A 23731-nucleotide genomic window follows, 5' to 3' on the forward strand; every position below is an offset into this window, starting at 1 on the left:
CCACAACTATGCGCTGCTAAACCGTTTGCAACTCCCACTTGGAATTTGAACGATCGCGAGTATTGTCCAGCAACAGTTGATGTTGTTAGTTCTCTCCTCTCTCTCTCTCTCTCTCTCTCTCTCTCTCTCTCTCTCTCTCTCTCTCTCTCTCTCTCTCTCTCTCTCTCTCTCTTCTGAATCAAGCCTCTCGCAAGCTCCTCAATCTTCAGGGCGGGAAAATCTTGCATGAACGTCTCCACCTACAAAGAGCATGAGTTACACCAGTGCCACACATATTCACGGTCAATCTGTGGGACGTGTCTCACACCGATCGATCGACGAAACATCGACTTTACTCTCCTGCTCTCAATTTCCCATTCTCTTGCTTGGGATCCAAGACACGCAACTAACGCAAGCAACCAACTCTCCCGTTGCTAAGCTTCCTTTAAGCTTGCAGCCCTACAGCACGCGAACGAACTCCCACATCACCGGTTCGTCGACGACCTTTTCGGGTGCACTCTCTTGATCGACGCCACGCATCGGTAGCGAAGTGGCCGAGCACGAGAAAACCACGAGATCAGTCTTGCTTGAGACTTGGAGTGAACTGGAAGTGTTTCCCTCTAGTTTGTAGTGGAGTGGCCGTAAAGTAAAAAAAGGAAGAAAAAAAGCAAAGCGCTGCAGAGCCTTGGGCAGAGCAAGAGCACCAAGTTGGCCAGAGTTGGAAGCTCCCTTGGACAGGGTGTGGAAAACAGTGAGCAACATTTGGCTGTAAGCAAACCGACACAAAGTGCAAAGGTGTGCGCGGGATTTGATGCTGTACGAAAGTATATGATCAAGCTGTGAATCGTGTTGAAAGTGTAATAAGAGTGATTTTTTGAAAGCCTATTCGCGGTGAAAATAAAATTGGTGCGAGATTTCTTAGAATCTGCCAAAACAGTGTATTTTCTTCACCGTGTTGCGGTGTTGGATAAAGCGAAAGGAAAAGATTTTTGTCTGTGCTCGTTACAATCCAGTGCAGCAAAGGTGCACGATTCTGAATAAAACAGCAAGTGAAGCTTAGTGTCAAAGTGGTGCGCGCGATACAGCGCTGTAACGCAGGTTGATAGTAAAGCGTTAGCGCTTGGGTTAAAACAGCTCGAAAGCGCTGCGGTGCCGTATTGGAAAGTTTGAACATATCGCTGCCGATCGCGATCGGATTGCTTTTGCGGATACTGTGCCGTTTTACTGTGGATACAATATCGCTGCTGACTGTTGAGCAACCGCAGTAAATCGTTTCGTGACCAGAGGAGCAACGAATCAAACCGAATCTTCTCCTTTCCGGTTGCCTTCGTTGACGGCAACAAGCAGCCATGGTGAAAAATGGTAAGTAATCGCAAGATCGCGAGAGGAGTTTCTCCGTCAGACAAACAATCGTATCAAAAACGGCAAAAAGCGGAGCACAAAGCACACACACAAAAAAATGGTGGCTCAATCTGTGTTCGGCTCATCTGTAGTATCTTTTTGCGTGGCAGTTGTTAAAAATGGCTGCAAAATTATGATGAACAATTTTTTCTTTTGAAGGCGAAGAATTGTCCAACAGTGTTAATCAGTTTTTAATGTGATTTGCGAAAGGTACAAGCAAAGCAAGGCGAAAAATGTGAATCGTTACATTAGGAAAAGTAGGAAAACATGATAAATATGCATGTTCAAAGCGAATTTTCAAAACTATGCAGAAATTTAAAATTTATGTTAGTATATGGTAAAAAATACTATTTATTTTTATTCAACGCTCTTTATCTCTCTTTAGTTCATGGTTTTGGAAGTTCTTGCAAAAATAGATGTAAACTGTAAAACATTTATGTTGTTTGACATCGAATATGAATATTACAAGACCTAGTAACACTTGCTCTAATTTTTCAACCCTCGAAGAAGATCGCTTGCTCCGTAGCTTGTTAAAACAAAGAGCAATGATGCTTTAAATCCATCATTTTCCTCCAAACTCGTGCTGTTACGAATTTCGTTGTGTTTCAAATTATTGCACTGCATTACTATGCAATTGTTCCACTCGTTCAGTGTGCCAAAGGCGCCCGAACAAAGCCATCGGTGGCCATCGGTAGTGCATTAATATTCAGCATTAGAAAGCATAAGAAACCATCCGCATCATCATCCGTGTAGTGGCGTGTAATTCCGAAAATTACGCTCAAACGCTAACCTACATAGCGTCGACGGTGAAGATGGGCTTCTGTTCGACAGAGACAGAGAGGAACAAAAAAGTAAGGCAGCAGCGGTGGCAAGCGAAAAAAAAGACGATCACGAAAATATAAATTCCAACTCTCACTCATCGCCAACAAACCTGGCAAACAGTCTGCGAGCAAACGGCAACAGACTTTACGGGAGGAGTTGTATACTTTCTCCGTTACATTCGAGTGGTTTCGACGCTTAGACGAGCTGTGGTGTCTGGTGGTATGCACAACTCGCAGCACAAACAAAGTGACCACCAGATTGATGCTTCCCGTGTCAGGTGGTACCGTCCAAGTGCAATGTGAAACACTTGCGAGAGTCGGTGATGCGCTCGCACTAATCTAGGTGCCTCGTTCGACGAGTATCGATACAGTAACGCTCACCCGGCTCACTATCTTAATTTGATCTTCTGCTTCGATTCAATGCGGTCCGCCACTGGCCGGTGCAACATAATCGACATCTATTAATTCTTGCGGACCCTCAGAGTGTCCCTTCCTACACCCAGGCAGCGTGCAGAACGGAGGGAACAAAAAGTCTAGAAAAAAAAATGCACACTGAGCTTTCCGAAAGGGTTCTGCTCTAGACGGCCGACTCTTCGCCTTGCCATGCGATGGTGGCAAATGTAGTGAACGTCAGTTGTCAATACACATCGGTAGCTTACCCTTGGCCGAGCGAGCCTACGGGCGGTGACTATAGACGGCTGACGAATGGACAGATGGACAGCTATCAGTGGTGTACTGACGTGACCGGTTGTGTCTGATCCGTGCCATTTCGCGCATTCCAGCGGGCAGCAGCACCATCATGGGCATCCGAGCCTCCGAGTGTGTGCAGCAGCATCGCCATTTCCAAGCCCGAGACATATCGGTGTTAAAAGGGGCAGTGCCGGTTGTCTCTGCATGTTCTGTGTGCCTTTTGCCACTCGTTCGATGCTCGTACGGCTGGGTGCGGGACGCTGCTGCAGGACTGCAAGCCGGGCAAAGTGTAGCAGTGGCTGAGCAATTTTTGCTCCTCGTCATGGAACGTGCGGCAAACATCTTCAGCACTTCTTTTTGTGTAGCATGGTGTTGTCGGCGTAGTGCACAGTTCTAGCAAATTGGAAACATTGTTGTAATGTCTGGCCTCAGGGTCAGACCGATAGCACAGACTAAGCACAACAGCGTACCAGCAGTACATGAACAATTATAAGGGCGTTGTGAACATATTGTTTCCATCCCCATCAACGCAAACTGTTCTTATCCTGCCAAGAAGGAAGTTACGCCGCTTGGGAAGGTACATTTTAAATCGACCACATCTCATCCCAGCCATGGGGACAATGTGTTGCCAATAGCCGCAATAATTATGACAAGCTTTTGCGCTTCAATGATGTATAAATAGCGAGAAAGATGTAGTAAAATCAAGATATCAACCAACTGCCGGCTGCATGTTGGCGGTCTCGATTTAATAACCCCTCTTTGCCTTTAAGGAACAAAGGGCCCCTTCGCAACGCGCAACAAAAGGCCCTTTGCATTCCTTGATACAAATTATCACCTTAGCAATCGGGTGACGAACTGGGAGGACGTTTTCGCTTTTCAAATGAGATCCCCAGGCGGCACCGAGGTAGTACTAGGTACGAAGTTAATTGTAATCGTATCGCAATTAGTTCTTAAGTGCACTCGGAAGCTTTCGGAGCAACGGCAACAGTCTGTGTCTGTGGATGGAATACAAATAAATGAAGAATAAAAAGCAGCAGCAGCTTCCTACCGTGTAGTGCGCCACGGTTTGGCTAATTCGTTATTCGCTAATTAAACTATCAACGTTTCAACTGCTGCCAACGACCTGGTGGCGCGCTGCCTTTGGTGGTCGGTGTTAAATTTCAACCGCGCTTTGCGCTAGAACAGCCTAGCTGTGCTCGTGTGTGGGGGGGGTACAGTAACTTAAGCTGCAGAAGATTTGTCGTGCAGTGTTGCAGTAATGACACACCGTGGCTGGCAGTGGAACAGGCGAGGAACACACACACACACCTGGTAGCGTCAATTATCTACAATTATCGAGTAGTGCCTTTTTGTCTTCTTTCTATTAATTGTTTGCCCTGCGAGATAGGATGCCGATGAGATGGGGACGGAAACTGGGAGGTCATTAACATTCCACCTGCATGTAGAAGCGTTTTTCTCAGGCACCTAAATCAGTTCTGAGCTTTTTGGAAATGGTTTAATTTTATAAAGTTATGATCCAATGAAATTTAAATTTTGAATGAACAAAGAGCAACTAAAAGCAACAAGTTTCAGGGGCACACCAATAGAACGCGCTAAGAATGTCTTCATCTAGACTCAGCGTGAATAAAACGAACCAAGTCAAAATATGATTTAGCGTACAGGTTTGCCCATAACTTTCGTCGGACGGTGCTAAATTTAACCAAGGCCATAATTGATTTTGTTTAACCGCGGAATGAAAGAAATAACCGAAGGAGATAGAGAGAGCACAACGCATTTCCCTTTCCAGCATCCTGTTGTCTGGCTTTTCGAAACTAAGCGACCCCAAAACCGGTTGCGAATTTGGTCGAGACGCGTTTCGAAAATTGCCCCAAAACATCGCAGCGCAGCTGGAAATGTCAGAAGCAACATTTGTGAAACGGGTCTCCTTTTTGGAGAAGTTTGCGCTTTTGCGCTGGTACGCCAGTGGTTTGGTGGTTTGTTGTTTGGTTGGCGCATTCGACTGTTCTTCCTCCGTTCGCTGTGCAAACCCACGGTCGCAGTATGAGGTGGAATTTGGCGTTTTGCAAAAGTCAACCACTTCTCTAGCCACTTGAGGGTCGGAAGAAAATTGTAGGCAGGCAAAAAATGGATACATATAAATGTCTTCAAAGTGCATTCACGAAAACAAAACAAGCAGAACGTCACCTTCGAAAGTCAGCCAACCGGAGCGTGCTGGAAGCGCAAAGTAGCAGCGCACAAAACGGTGTCCAAACGGATTTAGTCCAAAATGTCGCAGACGGCTTACGGCAGCCGCTCGCTTTAAATGTCACTGAGGTAGGCGTTACGGGCGTACGAAGCCGTTCGGTAAAAAGGTGCGTAGCGCGTGTGGCTGCAAAAAGTCGATCGATCGCGCACGGTAAACCGAACGGCCTTGGATTGTGTGCGGGGTACTTTGGTGTTGTTTGTTGCAAACCTTACCGCACGCTACCAGTTTGCCCGATTTGGGCGGTTTCGTACGGTCCAACGGTGGATCACACTCACCAAAGGCTTATGACGTGGCAAGTCAACACCAAACCTCACAGCACTTTAACATGCCGCTGGGTTGTGTGCGTGCTTGAGTAGGTGGCACTAAGATACCGTCGTATGTGTACACGGTTCGGCCTTCAGCGCCATGACAGCGGGCTACAGCGATGGCGGGTTTCCTCCGGAAGCTCCAACGCTAATTGTCTTTTGCCGTTCAGCAAAATTACGCCTGAACACGGGCCGCTGACCCAAGAGGAAGCTGAATTGGAAAGCAGAGAAGAAGAAACCCACCACGAAACAGACAGAAAAGTGAAGAACAACGTGAGCAGAAACCAGATTATCATACCTTGGTGACATCACCGCACCGATCGATTCAGCCGGGATCGACCGACGTGGCTGTTTAGCGAACGTTTAGCGAACGCGATCCCGAACGAACTCTCAGCGAGTGGCAGCGGGTTCAACAGAATCATTCCGAAAAACCGGTTGACATCCTGAGTAGCGGGGCTTCTTCATTACGGCGGTTAGCACCCCGGTCAACACAAAAGATGTCATCGGATTTGAATGCCGCCCAGGTGACGAACCTCCGCATTTTCATCCAGCCGTGTAAAACTCACGCTGCCTACCGATACGGGCAGCCAGCGGCTGTTTTGTTGAGCGGTGCAGGTCGCAAACAAAAAGCAGCAGGAGGTGCTTAAGTTGCATGGCGCAGCGATAGATGCATTCGCTGCGGGGCAGACAGAATGATAACAGGCCGCATGGCCACACACCAGGGCCGCGGAGTATGCATGGCGAGCTGCCAGAATGCAACCACCACGCATGTGTGGTTTAGCGGTTGCATTCGATATCATCCTTTTTTTCATTGAGCGTTGGTGTAAGTTGTTTTTTCATTGCGCAGTGCAATGAAACCAAACAAAAAAAAAACGCACATGAAAACAGGCGCTACACGCTAGAGTGATAATCACCGAGCCTAGACTAATTTATTGCCGATTTAAAGATGCAGATGCTGAACAGTCACCTTCAATACGGGTTCGTCCGTTTTCGCCTTTTACAGGGAACGGTGAATGGGTGAGCCCCCTTCTGGGCGTATGTAAATGGTTCTGATCGCAATTGCGTTTACCCCCGGCCCGCTTCCGTTCCCTTTGCGCAGTCCCTTAGTCATTCACCGAGTGGCTGTTTCATGTTCTCGCTCGATAATCGACTCCATCCAATCGATCGAACGATCGATCCAAGAGAGGGGCATCGTCATTATCGTCAATTCAATACAACTTTTGATGCCTTCGGGGCGAAAAAACATGCCCGGCGCCTTGGCCATGATATCTTGTTCGCTGGGATCACACACACACACACACACACACACACACACACAGAAACACCATGCAAACGACAAACCCGGGACTGTATGCCCGCCTGTAAACTTGTCTCATCACCGCCAGAGGTCAAATCCTTTATCCAAAGCACATTGAACGCAGTGCGACGACACGCTGACGAAAAATGCAAAACTTTCTTACCATAGAAACGCAAGCAGTGCGCATCCAAGAACGTGCGAGTTTGTGAATGATTTTGACTACTTTAAATACCGTGTGGGCAGAAGCAGCTGTCGGTTGTGGGTCGTGGGTTGGCCGGTTTTCATTAGCATTGACTTAGATTTTCATTACCACGAGTTGTGGTTAGAGAAGCCTCCGATGGAGCGTTTTGCGCAACCATCCCAATCCATCCGCGAGAGAGATGCATGCGTGCGAGTGCAGCACAGTGAACATAGTAGGCCTATTACGCAGAATGAGGTCATCCCCGTGCAGCTTGTCGATCGCACTCGCGCTTCTGTGAGTGTCGAGCTGTGCCGGTGCACGGTGTGGTGCGGCATTGGAGTTTGGAGTGCAAATATGTGCCGTACCACAGCCACCCACGCCCTCGACACCCGACGCGATGCGCTTTGCTGCTGCTGCTGCATTCGCCCATCAATGTCAGTTTTGCATCAGTTTCTGCTCGGTGCGTTTGCGGTTTAGCGTTTGTTTTAGGTTGGTCGTGGCAGTGTTTGATTAGCTGCAGCAGTTGCGAGAGTAAAAGTGGTCGTTCCCGGTTTATGCGGTGCAATCGATCTTCAAGGTGTCGGACGGTTTCCGATGCCACGTACCCCGGGTGGTACGATCGTTTAGGTGCGCTCGAATCCGGTCGATTTTATTCAAGGCAATCTTAACTGTCCCCTTCACTAGCGGCTTAAAAATGGCCTATGTTCTTTTCTGCTTTTTGGTTTCGAAAGTCAACAGTAATCGCGCTGGCGAGGGACTGACCACGTCCGTGAGCGGTAGGATTTATCATTCTGTCGTATATCCTTGGATGAATAATTCGTTTAATGTAGTTCGTGTTTGTGTGCTTAGGCCAAATGTTAAAAGTGATACAATGGGGATATATATTCCATAAGCTTATAATTGTTCTCGGCGAGCTAAAACCCTGGCAATGGGATGGATTCAACACATCTAAACCGGCGCTGGTATGATCTATTTTATATGATCGCAATTACCCCTCCCAGTACAGGTAGCGCTGCTTACGATACGACATTTGAAGGCAAATCCTACCAGTGTGCGTTAAAAAAGCTGTGGTTTAGCTTCAATTGAATGTGATTTGCACTTGCAGCGTGGCGGCAGCGCAAATGGGCAATGAATAAGTGATACTTACCGATACGGTCAACCGGACCGACGGCTAGATGGTGGTGGCTAGACTATGACGAAGCGTTTGCCGGCAGGCGCCCCTAAGATGCACTTTACATCATTTTACTCGAGCCACCAACCAAACGACATAGGCAAATGTGTGCAAGGCAAACAGTTGATTCATCTGCGTCCTGCTTCCATCAGTACGTGGTCGTTGAGGCCGTGCAGTACATCCTACAATGTGCCAGGGCACGGAGCATCAATTTTGCTTTCGAGCTATTATTTACCGATCCGTCAAATGGCAACCGCAAGGCGCCTTCTTCAGGCATGGGCAGACACACACACACCCGGACATACATACATACTCGTGCGCTTCTCGAGCGCTGCGATGGGAAGATGTGCGGTACGGGCTTGCGATGTAAATGGCGCGAATCCACAGCTTATAACTCATAATCGCTGCACATTTGTCGGTAAATGGGCGTTCATTTGCACTTTACCACAGCGCACACGCACGCTGCCATGGCTCGATCCCGTGTCCAGAAGATCCGCGCTTGTGCCACTTAAACGCTGGATTATATTCCCTACCAGGCAAGAACCGATCAGTTGAGCCGACACACGAGATGGCAGTGAGAATAAGGCAAAGATCATACGAGCGCGATCCATACCCGATAGCATCGCATACCACCGGCAGGCAGCCAGAAGCAGGTTTCCATTTATTTTACTTAGAATATTGATGAATTATGGATCCATCCTTTGGGACGGTTCACGGGAGTGGTACCATTTCTGCTGCTTGGCAGTCGTGCTCGGTTGGCTGGATGATTGAAAAGCGGTTAATAAAATTACCAACCGGAGCCGCAAAATGACACACATACCAGCGGGCCAAGCGGTGCATGATTTCTCATTTTGTTGTGCGATGAAAACCATCACATGATTGATGCAACCCGCCACATTTGGGGTAATGTAGACGTTCCTGAAAAACATGGCACACACAACAACGATACATCATGCACACGCAAACCGCAATCGCCCGAAATCCGACGCAAACATCCATATCAAGAAAAAGTCAAGTCAACGACCAGTGTGCATCATCAAGCGCAATGCGTCTTAATGCGTTTTAAAGATCTTCCTCCGCTTTTAACAAACACCACACCGAAACGCCAATGCAATGTACTTTTTTTGGGAGCTTTTTCTCCACTCGCTTCCTTTTATACCGTGCAGAACGAACGTTTGGTACGTTTGGTTAATTACATGCTTGCATTACACGGTACACAAGTTCGTCGAATGCATAGCATAACGAACAGTGGATTTTTAACTCACCTACCGAAACTTCATCGTATACACGAATTTTGCCGCAAGGGTTTCAACTCCCCTGCACATGAAAAAAAGAGATTTCCCTTGGAATCTTGGAATTGGATGCGGATGTTGGTTGGCTGTACAAGAGAGTGGGTTTCTCCCTTTAGTCTTCCTCTAATTAACTTTAGAGCCCTTCCTTACCTCCTTTCACACCGGCCCAACATTTGAGTCCATTTTTGAGGTACATGTATTTGTGTGTGTATGTATGTATGTATGTATGTATGTATGTATGTATGTATGTATGTGTGTGACGAAAGTTCTCTTCGTTTATTGTTGGTTCCCCAAGCTTCATTGGCCGGCGGCTGACATGGCCGACACACCGCGCGGTGCTCCTTTCAGACCGACAACAATCCTATCGCTGAAGGTCGTTCAGTTGATGGACGTCTTTAATGAAATTGTCATTTGATATGTTTGTGCGACTTTGGCATTCCTGTTCCGATTGCATTGCGCCCACAACGAGCCCCAGCTTCTCGATCAACGTCACCGATCGATTCATTATTGAAGCCGAACCAGTTAGCTAGGCTAGAACGGCACACACGGCTCTATCGGCTGCCGTTACTCTAATGACGCCAGCTAAACGCCCGCTAACGATCGTTAATCGCCATGATCGATGATCTTATTAAGCAGCCGGGAGAGCGTAGGAAGCACTGTTCTGGACGGGGCAGCATGTATGCGGAAAGCTTATCGAGTCCATTTTGAGCTGTTCCAGCTCACTCGAAACGGAGAAAAACGGTGGTTTCAATTTAATGTACTGTATCTGTGAGTGTGTGTGTGTTAAGGCACACCGGGCGCAAGTGTTACGTTGTTGCCGAATGATGGATTGTGACGTCTGTACCCTTTCCAATTAATTGTCAACGATTGACGTGTAGACGATTTCGAACAGAAGAGATTTCGGCACAACAATACAGAAAAGGTGGTCGGTGGAATCGCAAGAATGGAATACACGATGGCTCGTAGCATCGCATTTTGTAGTACAGTCGTCAAACAATACCGATTGGCAGGAGAGAAAATCGTCAACAACATTATTAAAGAGTCGACAACGTCCGAATGGTGACTGCTGGAGGTTAGTTTGGTTTCACTAATGAGCGAAACTCACCGCACTCTTCTATCAACTATCTTGAAGATGGCAATTCAATTCGACCAAGTCGTTTCCCGTTTGACAGCGATGACAAGTACATTTGCTGGAAGCAGCAGGTCGACCGCCGTTGCCCAGTTTAGCACTGTCTCTACGTTAGCTGCTCGTTGGAGAGATGATTCTTCAAAAAGAAGAATTGAAAAAGTCTGTTCCAACGGCCAACGGCAGCATACATCAAACCAACAATCGGAGTAATTACGAATTGTTTTAGTGATTGGTTGACGGTAAAGACAACTTTAAGACATCCCCATGTCCATTATCGACTCACCCGCCTGTGCTGGCAGCGCTGGATGATAGACGCGCAATCTTCCTCCTATTAGGGTCATGATGAAATTATAACTATCGTTCTCGGTCGTCCTTATCCACCTGTATCCGCGCACCCTCGCTCATCCACGCACATCCGAAAGCGATCGGAGGTCGAGGAACTGGCGTTCAAAACGAGGGAGAAATCATTCAGAACGTTCTGAACGTGACTTCCACTTATGCGGCCGTTACTTCACGTTCACTCTCGCAAGCAAGCTGCTTCGGTCGGTTCGGGCTAGACCGCAGCTCTTGAGCCACGAACCGGCAACCGGCCTTGCTGGCGAAGATGTTGTAGTGTCCAGTGTGATCGTTATGTTCATTATAGCCGTCATCATCGTCATCGCTGTCGACTGCAACGCCTTCAACAGCGACGCACTGTTGAGGCCACCTCAATCCGAAAGCCAAACTCAAACGTCTTCGGACTTCGGGACGACCCCGATCACGCACTTCACGATCGACTCTTGTCTCCGCCGCGTAACACATGCAATAGCACCGGCGGAGGGATAAAACGTTGAGTGATAGGGCTTCATTGTGATTGTATTATACGAGTCCACTCGCGTTCTGGAGCGTCCATAATCATCATCAGCTCAGCTGGCTAATTGGTTGTCAGAGCTGGTAGCTTCTGTATGCATGCAACCGGACACGGATTTCCGTGCCCTGTCACACTCACAGTCGTTCGGAGCCGTTTCGAGAGTGTGTATGTGTGTCCGAACTCGAAAAGGGGACGCGCGGGAAACCATCGGGCATTGATTGATGCTCTCGTTTTTGGAAGCACCATTACGCAGCGGTTCGGTTGCTTATTTATGGTCGTACCAGCGCCTCACTGTTGGTTGGTATATTTTAAGAAGCTGAGAAATGTGCTTTTCTTTCCGATACATTGTATCATCAGCTGGTTCTAGCTGCTACTCGTTCCCAGACATGGTTATCGTAGTCGTTAGATGAGTGTTCAACAACCAAGGCGAAGATTCAGAAGAGGCTTACCAACGTGCTTAGAACAAGAATTTGCTTTTACTCTTGCTCGACAGCCTTATGATGACTGATGGCTAGTTTGCAGGCCATCGGTATGTGGTTGAGAGCAAGAAGCTCCTTTAGCAGTGCTTGATCAAGTGGAATAATACCACTACTCATGTATTCGAAGAAATTCGCACGGGCTGTTTTCAAAACACATGGATCCAACCAACTAAGGAGATGCTGCAAAAATAACGACACGCCATCATTACATGACTCTCAAGCACTGCAACGGTATTTTCCATTCGAATGTAAACACAACGGCAGCATTGAATCCATTGAAAGGAAGTCAAAATGGTCCGGAAGGTTTATTGTTTACCCATCGGCAAAATAAAAATACGCCTCCCTTGATACTAAGGAGGTCCGTCATTCCCATACTTCCTGAGTCACTCTTTCCACTCTTTCCTGAGTCACTCTCCCGTCAGATTCACTCACGGTCCATCGCTGCCACCGCGGATGAAGTAAAATGGCGCCTTCTCTCTGCAACATTTCTCGCGCGGTGTTGTTTGTCGAACGAGAAAAAATTAAAAAAAATCCGAACATCTCAAGTGTGTGAGCAGATCAGTGAATAAAAAAGGTCACGACCTACTTCAGCACTCTCGCACACGAGCCACTCTCACTCTGCACTGCCATAGTTACACTTACTACTTGGGTAAAGGTAAACACTAGCATCAGCACACACCAACACATACGCACTGTAAGTACCTGAGGCGTAAGCGTCTCCTTTTTCAGCAAACTTAATCGACTTAGGTACGCACCGCTTCGAATCAATTAAATTCATTATGCAACAGGTTTATCGCCGGGTGCGTGCATGCATGAGTAGCAGCGCCTACCAGCCACAAGATGGCCGATAACGCGAGCCAACTTCCTTCGCCGTAGCAGAGCCCCGGATGACAGGCCGGATGGGTGGATGACTTAAACGCATCTAACGGTATTCACCACCTGCGGCACCCAGGGCTACGGCTACGGCCAGGAGGGGGAGGGGAAATACCGAGAGTGTGCTACTCTCGTGCAGAACGAATACCAATCCCAGGCCGCGAATGCAGCCCGTGGAGCTAGTTTCGCTGCGCATGGCGTGCGCATTTTTAGGCGATGGCGCTGGCCTGTATTAACAGTTATTTGTAGGACATAATCAACGCAAACTGTTATTTGCGAGCCTGGTTGCATCGTTACGGGGCAGAGTTTTGGTGTCGATGAAGGTGGTCTTGGTGGCGTGCATAGGGCAGGACAGCGTGACTGCTTGCTGTGTGCTGTGTGGTGTTTGTTTTAGATTGTCACAACAGCGAAAATGCGTTTGCACACGCCCTTCACATGGAGGTGTGCGTGACGCCGCATAAAGGACATGATAAGGTAACATAAATCACTTCGATGGGCGCTAAGGGCACACTGCTTCAGTACCGGCGATGTGGTAAGCTACATTGGTGCTGTGCATGTTTCTTCGAAAGTATTATGCGATTAACCCATGATGCCTGCATTTGCATCGGAACCGAAGGTGTGCTGGTAACGTGACTGATCTTTACCACATGCTTGGAGATGAAGCATGTGTTTTCATTAAGTGAGAAACTATTAGTACGATAAATAAGTATAATACTATTAAACAGCTTTCGAGAAATGAAAACGGAACAACTGTGTATCTATCCCAATACTTGGTTCCTTCATTCAGTCCATTCGATTCTGATGATATCGATGAATTGATATCGATTGCTCAGAGCCACTTTGACGGTGCATTCAGAAGTGTTGTTTCACAGTCACTGCCTGCACCCTTGAATGGTCGATTGCATTCGATAAATGGCTGCACTTGCACAACAGAACAACGCAGGCACTTCCAACATGTGTTTGTGTGTGCGCGTGTCCTAACAAAACGTTCACTGCAAAGACTGGATATTCACGTGATAACATTTTCACGACCAATTAACTACCAAAGGAAGACCGAAGGCTTGAAGCAGTTGAGCAGCGCTGTACATGCCACCACGGTTCAGGTTTCACATAGTTCGAATCGTCTAGGAAAAGTTTGTATGATGCTGCGCTGCTTTTCTACTGACTACATAACTGACCAAAGCAAGCATCAGGTGAACTGTGCAAGAGCAACAGAGAAAAAAAACGGGAGAAACGCAATTTTCTACGCTGTTTGCGCTGTTGGTTTGTTGCCTCAATGAAAGTATGTTGGAGGTTTTCTTTTCAATTTTAATTCCTTTTGCCCCAAACATTGATATCGTTACACTAAACTATTTCTTCCCAATTTTTTGTTTTGTTTTTTGCTCCCGACCGTACGCCACCTGAATCATTCGAGGAATTTAATGTGTTCGATTACCGCAGCTTCGCAGCACAGTCTCAAACAGAGATTAGGACGCATTACGAGCTTTCTTCCTACCCATGTGCATCGCACACCGGCCGACCGCTGGGGAAGGTTTTTGCTTCCCTTTCCATTTGTTTTTTTTTGTTGTAACCGTTCCTACTTAGTCTTTTCGTCTGACGCTGCTTAAAAACAGTTATGTTAATAGTCGTGCAAAGATACTTGAGCTCGTTCGAAGCTAAAGAACAAGTTTTAGTTTTTGTTGCTGTGGCTTGCTGTTGTGGCTTAACTTCATCGTGAGGCTCTCGTTCCCTTCGGGCTCCTCAGTACATTCCATCGTGTGTATTTTTTTATAGGGCCTCGATGGAATTGATCACACAGCGCCGGTGTGCGGAACATTTTTAGAAAAGCCTAAGTACATGATCAAAATGTTGTTGTTGTTGTTGTTTTTTTCTTGCTTCGCTTCTCTACCTAACCGTGTGCCGTACGTGCAGTCAAGTGAACAGCAACACTTCGTGAGCATCGATCGCAAGACCGGCATCGGTCAAGCCTCGGCTGAGAAGGGCTTTCGTTCACGGGCAGCCAACATAATAGCGGACAGATTTTTACCGTTCGTTCGAATAAGAGAGCTAAGGAGGGGATGGGTTTGCTGGCTCGCCATTCATGACCTTTGTGCCCTTTTGTGATGGGATGGGTTCGGTAGCGGTAGCATTCACACTAAAGCAAACCCCGATTCGATTGGAAACATCAATCTGTTGATTAGAAAAAGGGCAACCCAATTATCGCGAGCAAACGAGGAAAGGGAAACAATATATCGACCGATTAGCTCTACTGGTGTGTGTAAAGAAAAGAGCGAAAAAAACGTTAATATAAATTAATTCGGGCTAGAACAGTGTTCAAACATAAGCACCACTGCTATCTGTAGCGCAACAAATTAGAAAAAAAACGGCCACATTATTCTTTCCACCATACTGTTGAGCTGCGATACTGCACGCCTTACGACCGCGAGCCTGAATAGCTTATTCTCGACAAGAAGCTGAGTCGTAAAATTTGAATTTTATAACATCACCCCATGGAGCGCGCGTGCACGAAATGCTCGGTCTTGTAGATTTCCGCAGAGCGAAGCGGTGAAGAAAATTCTCAAATCCCTACGGTGCTCCCGGGAGCCCCATAAACCTAGCTCGTAACGATTTAAATGATTAGCTTCTCTTTTCCGAACTTCCTAGGCATGTTGAGCAGTAGATCGCATCTTTGTAGAAATAGCGATTGTTTGAGTATTTGGACGAAAATATTCCCCCGTCAGTATGCTGCCCAAGTGTGTGCGGCAGCTGGACGTGCATTCCTGCTGAGGGAATGGTCAGCATTAATTAGATAACGTGGATGGTATTTATCCAAGAACTTTGAACGTAGCATGAACTCTTCAGCATGGACGTGGAAGCTTCCCTGTCCGACAACGGTCCGCCACGGCTCTGACGGCTGCGCAAATGACGTGACGAACCAGCAGCAGCGAGGTCATGCTGTTCCGAAAACCGAGATGCTGTAACGAGATCGCTGGGAATGTCTTATAAGCATACAATACATCATTGTGCTATTTTCTAATGACTACAACCGTAGCAAATGATTTGGTTTTTGGAACAGCTTTAAAAGCCCCCGTTGTCGTCAATTTAGTTATTGGTTGTGGTAAAAACTGTGCTAATGATACAAATCTTTACCAATCGTCGCTCAAAAACGCTTTTTTATGTTGCAATAGCACTGTAAATGAACAAACTTTTGAAGCGACCAATCTAAACTGACGCTCTTCCAATTCGATATCGTACTACTCATGGCGGCCTTTTTTGCCGGCTGAATTATCAGCATTTCTTTACCGCGAGAAAGTATCGGAGAAACGACAAAAAAGCCAGCAGAAAATTCGCTACAAATCAAACCACCCCTGGCATGATCAAGCTTCGCTGATCGAGAAAGCGGCCCAATCGCGCTCAGCGTTGGTGCAGATTATTAAATGCAAATGAGAGTACCGCCTCGATGCTGGTAACTAACGCACACCCATGCGCCTTAGTGGGAAACTGGATTCCATCTACCATCTGTGCGCGTCCGGGGTCCGTTACGGCGCTGATTCAAGCCCGTACCAAATGTGACTAGCGTAATGTATAATGGAGCCGCAAGACTCGAGGTAGGCGGGAAAAGAAGGTCGATCAGAGCGAGTGTTATGAGTGAGACTGGATCCGCCGACGTACGGAGCAAGTTTCCCTAGATGTCTCGACCTGTTCGGTTTTGGAAAGGCGTGATTTCTTTATTTTTCGATTGCGTGTGTTGGAGCGCCCCAAGGGTTGATGTGGTAGTTACTGTCGCCGGATCGTGCCCGGGGCCCCCAACCCAACACCTACGCCACACAAAAACGTTGGCGAGGCTTGCGAGCAATTCATAACAGACGAACGAGGTTAAATCGCGCCTTTTCGAGCCATTGTCATACCATCATCTGTCGTCTCGGTTAACACAGCCAATAGTATCACTTTTTAACGTTGATTTGCTATATTTATTCTCATCTCTTTTCTCTCTACGTCTCTTTTTCTTTCACAGGTAAGACCGGGTGTAGTAATATCGAAGTGAACAAATCTTGATTCTGACGATTCTGCAAACATCAAGCTGGGTGGTAAGACAATGCTCGGGCGGGGTTGGGATGGTGCGGCTTGAGTGAGAGATGACGGCACATTGATCAGCAGCCATTCACCCCGGACTGATCGATCAGAAAGTGAGAAGTTCATGTGCGATAACTATCCGATCGAGAATCGAGAAAGAAGCGGTCGAAAGAATGGAAGGAAATTCCACCGCGGAGTACGAGGCAAAAGGAAGATACCATTCGTTGAACAGATGCGGTGAAATGAGCAAGATCACGCAAGATGATCTCGTACAATGAATTCAATTAAAACGATGATCGACACCATCGCACATAGTGATTCGTGATCAATCACTAGCCTATGAATTCACTACACACACACTAGCAAAAAGAGAGGAAAAATGAATCTCAGGAATGTACTCCCTTTCTTTCCTGCTGGTTTGAATTAGCTGCACTATTGAGGCCGTTGACGAACGCATGATTGAGCGATGGATTACGATCGAATTGTGCGCTGAATTTCGATCAGACCACGATCACACCCATAGCGATAGTGTTTCATTTTTTCAGTGCGTTTGTTTTCCTCCAGTCCAATCTATCCACCATCGCCATCGATCCGGGTGGATATTTTGACAATCTCGGCTCTAACGAGCGGCGGCCGTCTTACGGATGGGCACGAACTGTATGAGTCGGTACCAGTTCGGCTGGCGTCATACACCTTTCGGCTTCTTCGTTGGCAACAGCATCTCATAGCCATAGTTCACCCATACAATTATGGTGCAGCACTGAGAAGAGGTGGAAATTGGACAACCCCAAGAGGTGTGTTGAATAACGAACGTATCTTTGGCCGATGTTGAACCACGGTTTTACCTCAATTTCTTGACGGCCTCCTTTTTTTTGCCCCGTGCATGTTCCCAAACACAAACACATACAAGTCATTTCCATTCCTTTCTACTACTGTGCACTATGTGCCTGGACGATCGGTTTCATGCTGCGGCCATACCCCTTCTCTCCATCCCTACAACTCTCTCTCTCTGTCTTTCGCTCTCTATCTCTTTAAGCGCTGTTTGCAATGTGCGGACGCTCGAATGCTGTGCTGTGCTGCCATTCTCCATATGTGGTCCGCGAGCACACTGCCCAATATGGAAGAATTATGTATCCAAACCTTGACGTTTTCGAACGGAAACCGTTCGAAATCGATGGGTAGCGGTGGGTATCGCCACCAGCGAGCAATAATATTTACAGCCGCGTAGCAATCCGCGGTGCTGTGCTGTGTAAAAGAAACGTACAAGAAAGGAGAGCGATAAAAAAGCTCAACGAAACTCTTTTTCAATGTTGTGAAATTTCTCTTGATTACGTAACTTCTGAGGGTTGTGCGCTGGTATGGTGTTTTGAACTGAATAGAAGGTATGTGACTGGCAAGTGTCTGCTGTTCTATTCTGGGCAGGTCCTTGAAAGAAGACTCTTGATGGGAAAGAACAAAAAAAAGATGTTCATGTTCATCACGCTACCCCAGTATGCTGAATTTGGTTGCCTTCTTGGTCTGGCGATGATGGCAACAGACAGTAAACACGTTTGATGGGAGCTTTACGAAAAATAATAGCGCATGAGCTCCCACGCATCTCCCATACCATCGGTAAGCTGATAACGAGCTAAAACTTCTTCGAAAATAGTATTGTGCAAACGAGTTCATGTTAAAAGCCCAATTAGCTGTGAAATAGCCTTCGCTCCTAAGCATCAATAATCACGGTACAGCTGTGTTAGAAATACGTTGGAGTTGGAGGCGTAGTGTAAGTAATTACTCTGACGCTTCATAATGGTTACTGTTCTTACTAGCCATTAGTTTGAAGATGACAGAAAGAAGGCCACTACATGTTTTGAAAACATAGGCGCTAGCAAGAGTCATAAATCATCATAGCTTCCCTGCGCTGCTTACGATCATCAGTTGTGGTTTCCCGAAGGATGTGGTTTCTAGTTTCAACTGGCAATAATCTCGGCCTAATGAGCACCATTCGGTTCCATCCCCGGTGCATTCTTGTTAATCGCCATTCGATCCTAGCCAAAGTGCCATCATCTACTAGGATTATGGAGCAATCGAAGAAATAGATCAATGATCTTTTCGTGTTGTGATCGCCACGTCGGATCATACCACTGTGGCCAAATCGCTTATTTACTCTCCACACACAGCAAGCTAGAGTAGAAAAAAGAAAGAAAAAAGAGCGAAGAACACAACGTTCTCTAGCGAAGTTGTGCAAACGATTGCATAAACATTTTGCGCTTCACATCAACCACGTTCCAAGCAGCCGAGCAGCTGGTAAGAAAAAGGTAGCTAAATGAAGAAAAGAAATACTGCACAAAAAAACACGACCGCGTAGCCAATAGAATGGCAGCACTGCAAATGTCTCAGCCGATAAACTCCTACCAGAGTGCTATAGTTCATTAAAAATAGATCATCCTAGGCAGTGGTAGAGCAAGGGCGGCCGTACCGGAGCCGTGCAAGGTGGTGCACATGATTGCATGAAGATTCTTCAGCCACTTGGCACAGGCCACAGCGCTCGCGAGCATGTAATCGAGATCAAGGTTGCAGGTGAGAAGACATACACGCGGTTGTGCATCTCGCGAAGAGGAAGAATTGCAGCATAACCGAGACGTCGGAAGCATCGGTGCGTAGAGAACTAGCAATGGAGCATTTCTCGAATGCACTCGGATTTAGCGGAAAAGTATGTTTTTCTACACTGATTAGCCTGCAGCAGAGGGGCAAGTGCAGAGGGTACCAGAGAGCGAGGAAGGTGTTGTCGAACATCTGTTTGGTGGTTGAAGTTTTTGTTTGATCGAGCTTAATAGTTGTCTAAGGGAGGAATCGTAAGCAACGCCAGCGCGGAAAGATCGACAGCTGAAGCTGTGGAATGCATCCGAGTCCGAGTGCGATGAGAGCGTATGAGTTTGACTCGTACATGCATTGCCCGTTCCTGTTGCGCTAGGTTTGACAGCTCTACAGCTCTACGCAACGGACTAATTGCACTCGCGTTCGCTGACTTAGCTTGCCCGGCTTGATCTAGCATTCAAGGTACTAATTATCGATCTTGGGAAGTTACAAATTACCACTACTACCGCCCTTTTTGAATCTTCAGTATCCAATAAACTGCCCCGCTCAATGTAGACCGCGAAGAAGGAAGCTGACAAAACCAAGATTTTGAAATATTTTCTCAACCATTGCTTTGCACCGGCTTAAAATTGCTCGAATGATTTTGTTGGACGATCGGTCGGGATGATCGACAGCGATCAACAGCTTCGGCAGACACGTCCGCAAGGCGTGAAGCAAAACAATGAGAGGGTTTCAAACGAATGAGAAAAATGCGTCCATCTCTTCTGTTGGCTTTGTGTTTTGCTTCCTTGCCTTTTGCCTTGAAACTTCTATGAGCGTTCGAATCAAACGTCAGCCCATCTGACAAGCGATGTCTATTGTGGTGGAAGAAATGATTGGTTGGATCTCATGCAAAACCGGGCCCTGGGGAGTGTGGGTAGGGGGAGCGATGGTTAGTGGCGATGGTAGCAGTCACCACCGAGTCGGCCTTGCTTGTTTGCGTGATTGTTGTTTTTTTTCGCCCTTGCTTTCTGCAAGATGATCCAAACAAGCAGTCATGTGAAAGACAAACGTGGGCTGGAATATCTGCCCATTCGTAAAAGTGAGAGTTCAAATAGAAACGAAGCGAAATCATCACACAATCTCGGGAGAAAGTGGTATGTGTAATGGAATCCAAACGCACGGCTTGCCGCAAGAGGGAGATGAGCTTATGTCGATCCTTTGGGAAACGACTCGTACTGGGGAAGTAAATCTCACCACGCATTGTACATGTTTCAGACGGGACAAATTTATTTCAAAATGTTACACTAACACTACGTCACTCGCTCCAATCTTAAGCTCTTATGGAGATTTATTGTTTCCATTTTCACGGAGGACAAATGCACATTGGCCCAGCAGCGGGAAGAGCACAGTTGAGCCCGTGGCAGCAATAAGAGAGTACGTTAATTACGAATATCGTTAGCTGTCGGCTGCCGGCTTTAAGCCGCTAAATAAAGGACGAAGATCGAGAACAAATTGAAAGTGACCGATTTGAACGAGTTCGAGAGGCGTGGTTGAGCGCGTGCTGCAACGAACCTTGGCAATCGTTTCTCACTCAGCATTCGGTTTGGTATTCTGCACTAGATTTTATGTAATTTGTGTATTCTGTTTTGCTTGATTGACCTTAATTATAGAGGAAATTCGAACAACTTGCAGACACACAGTTTTAGTGCGTACTATGGGGTGGGGATATTTCTTCTTTTTTGCAGTGAACATTTCATGGAATACTGACCTCACTGTGTTCCAGGAACTAGTTGGCTCGGTTTCGCTTGCTGGTACCGAAAGGAAGCGGCAACGAGGCATACTTTGCGAATGGGTTTAATGTACTTCCAATATATTCCAGAAGACGCAAGATGTAATTTCTGTGGTGGTCATCACGCAAGCGTTTTACTCACAGCGTAAAGGAAACGATTCAAAGTGCCTTCGCAAATCATTAATGGAGGGGAAGTGCGGCATCTTTTAATGGTCGAAACAAATTTTGTCGTGCCGTCAGGTTCAAGCACTATGACCCATCACAAAACATTGTGTTTAGGGCATTAGGCTGTACACTTTTTTGCTCGTTAATCACAGCCAACCTTGTAGTATTTACGTGTGGATTGAGGAAATGGTTCCACCATGGTGCTAGTAAAGCATATCCGTTCGCTTAAGACAATCCAGAGGGTTTTTGATAAACGTGACGGTGAACTTTTTTAAGCAATAACATATGAGGTAATTTTTATTAATTTTCTCCTTCCTCAGTACGATAGCCATGAGCGGTCACAACTGTTTTGCATAATATAGTATCTTACCTTCATGGACATCGCTATTCTTCTGGAAGCGATGAACCAAAGCAAGGTCAGGATAGTTAGGACAAAAGCATTGAACCAATTGTTCAGCTCATTAAAATTGATGATTGCTAACCGGGTCTTCCGTGGACCTCGCAGGCCGTCCGTAACCTCCAACAATGGTATCGTAACCTGATGTGTCCACTTGAGTTCGAGACACTGCCAGCGTCTTATAGGCCATTGTTTCAAGTGTGATTTCCCTTAGTTTGCTATGTCGTTGCGAGTACCGGAACACTGTGGCTCAAGCTACACCCATTTCTATTGGGTGGTGGCGCTTACCAGTCAAGTTTGCTCGGTGCACTATAGACAGATTCCTCTCCGCATCACACAGATCGCCGCTGGATCCAATAGGCAACCCACCGGTAACTTCCATTTCCGACCCGACCTTGAAGCTCTACCAAGGGTGTACTAGGGTTTATGTATGCACGAATGCGTGTCTGAGAAGTGGAGGGTTTTTTTTTCTCCAAATGTCACAAACCATCAGTCGCAGGCGCTGTGCTTCAAGTCGAGCTGTAACCTTCGCTCGCTACAGCTCGAATCGCTATGGGATGAAGTCATACCGCGTTGCCCTTGGCGACTATGACAGAAATTCAATATAAAACGCCTACTACGACGAGTTCTTCACCGTTATAGGCTTAAAAACAACAACAACTCAAGTTAACCAGAAGCACACACACACTCATGCACACTACAATAGGATGCTTTTCTGGAGGGAAAATTTCTCTTTGTGCAACGCACACCAGTTTCGTAGCTGGTGCCATTTTTTGCCAAGTTTGTGAATGATCGACTGGTCAAAGGTTTACGTCACAAATGTCAACTTTCACCTTAATGGTTGGACTACTGTTACTTACGGCAGATGGTCGATCGTTTATTGTATCTCCTTGGGCCAGGAGAGGAACATGTTATGATTGAGGTCGGTAATAAATAAGTCCTTCTTTGGTGTCGCAGCTGGAATCCGGTTCGATTGTATGTTTGGCGGTATTTTTGCAAGATTTCACCGATCGGTATGTAATGAATTGATGGCTGTGCCTTGAAATAAATTGCATTGAAGTGGAACTGTGCATTGTTATCCAAGGATAAATACTTCCATGTGTTACATAGATCACATTTTATTGCTAAATGTTAGTGCTTCACAATACCATACAAAGTGTCTTGAATTGCTAACAAAACATGGTAACACTAACAAAAAATAATTATTTAATAAAAATATTCACACAACTTGTGAAAAGTATTGATCGTGCCAATTACCACTGCTTTGCTCTGAGAGGAAATTTTTCGCGGTGATATTGAAGTGCTGGGTTATTGCGCTACCACAGCTGCGTGAACCATCTTTTTGCTTGACAGGTTGATTAGATTCGAATGCCTGAAACAAATGCTAGCCGTTCTCAGCCTTCCATTTATGAAAGTCAGAAGAGCTCGGTGTTCGTACTGATTCAGGAGATGAAGTTATAAAATGGAATTTATTACCATTTACCATCCGGTGAATGTCTGTTCGAATTGTACCCAATGAAGTGCAATAATTTGTTGCCTATTATTTCTACTGTTGTGAAAATAGTATTTGTTTTACGTACGTTGTTTTAATAGTTACTTAACGAAACTGTAATGGCTGAACAAACAATGTGTCGCTTCTAGACCCTATTGCTTTCATTTTCTACAACATGTATGAAGTTTTCACTTTAACTCACGCTGAAAATTGTATGGCAAGAGTAATGGTAGAGAGGATGTGGCATCGTACCGTACGTTACCGCAGAACTGATTAATCTCGTTCAAGCTGCATGGGCGCAATGGAGAACGAAACGGCGGTACCTTCTCGTAAGTGCTGAACGGGCGCAAAGGCGACGAACCCTTTCAAAGGGCTGCAGGTCTTTCCTTTGGCTGTTGAAATGCCACCCCTGCTCAACAAATGGTCAACCTCTCATCACCAGCGGTGGTGACGACGGTTTCACCCGTTTCCATTCTTTGCACTCGAATGAAGAAGAATGAAGCGGTCTGTCTAGTAGCGCATCCGCGCGGTGTGCTACTTGAGCGGTTTTTCTTTTCACC

The 23731-nt window shown here is 46.5% G+C and overlaps 1 protein-coding gene across 23 annotated transcripts in view; it reads left to right on the forward strand.

Annotated features, from left to right (window-relative positions):
- The first annotated feature begins 536 nt into the window (after nucleotides 1-536).
- The window catches only part of LOC1279452 (uncharacterized), a 138913-nt gene continuing 115718 nt past the window's right edge, over nucleotides 537-23731 (forward strand). For 21 of the 23 annotated variants that reach the window (XM_061660894.1, XM_061660895.1, XM_061660896.1 and 18 more), the window contains exon 1: nucleotides 537-1341. In XM_061660894.1, coding sequence (XP_061516878.1) covers nucleotides 1339-1341 — 3 coding nt within the window. In that variant the 5' untranslated portion in view covers nucleotides 537-1338. The remainder of the gene's footprint in view (nucleotides 1342-23731) is intronic. The other 2 variants (XM_061660912.1, XM_061660913.1) reach the window with 1 other exon arrangement.

This window comes from Anopheles gambiae, chromosome 3 (genome assembly GCF_943734735.2).
Source record: "Anopheles gambiae chromosome 3, idAnoGambNW_F1_1, whole genome shotgun sequence".
Taxonomy (NCBI): domain Eukaryota; kingdom Metazoa; phylum Arthropoda; class Insecta; order Diptera; family Culicidae; genus Anopheles; species Anopheles gambiae.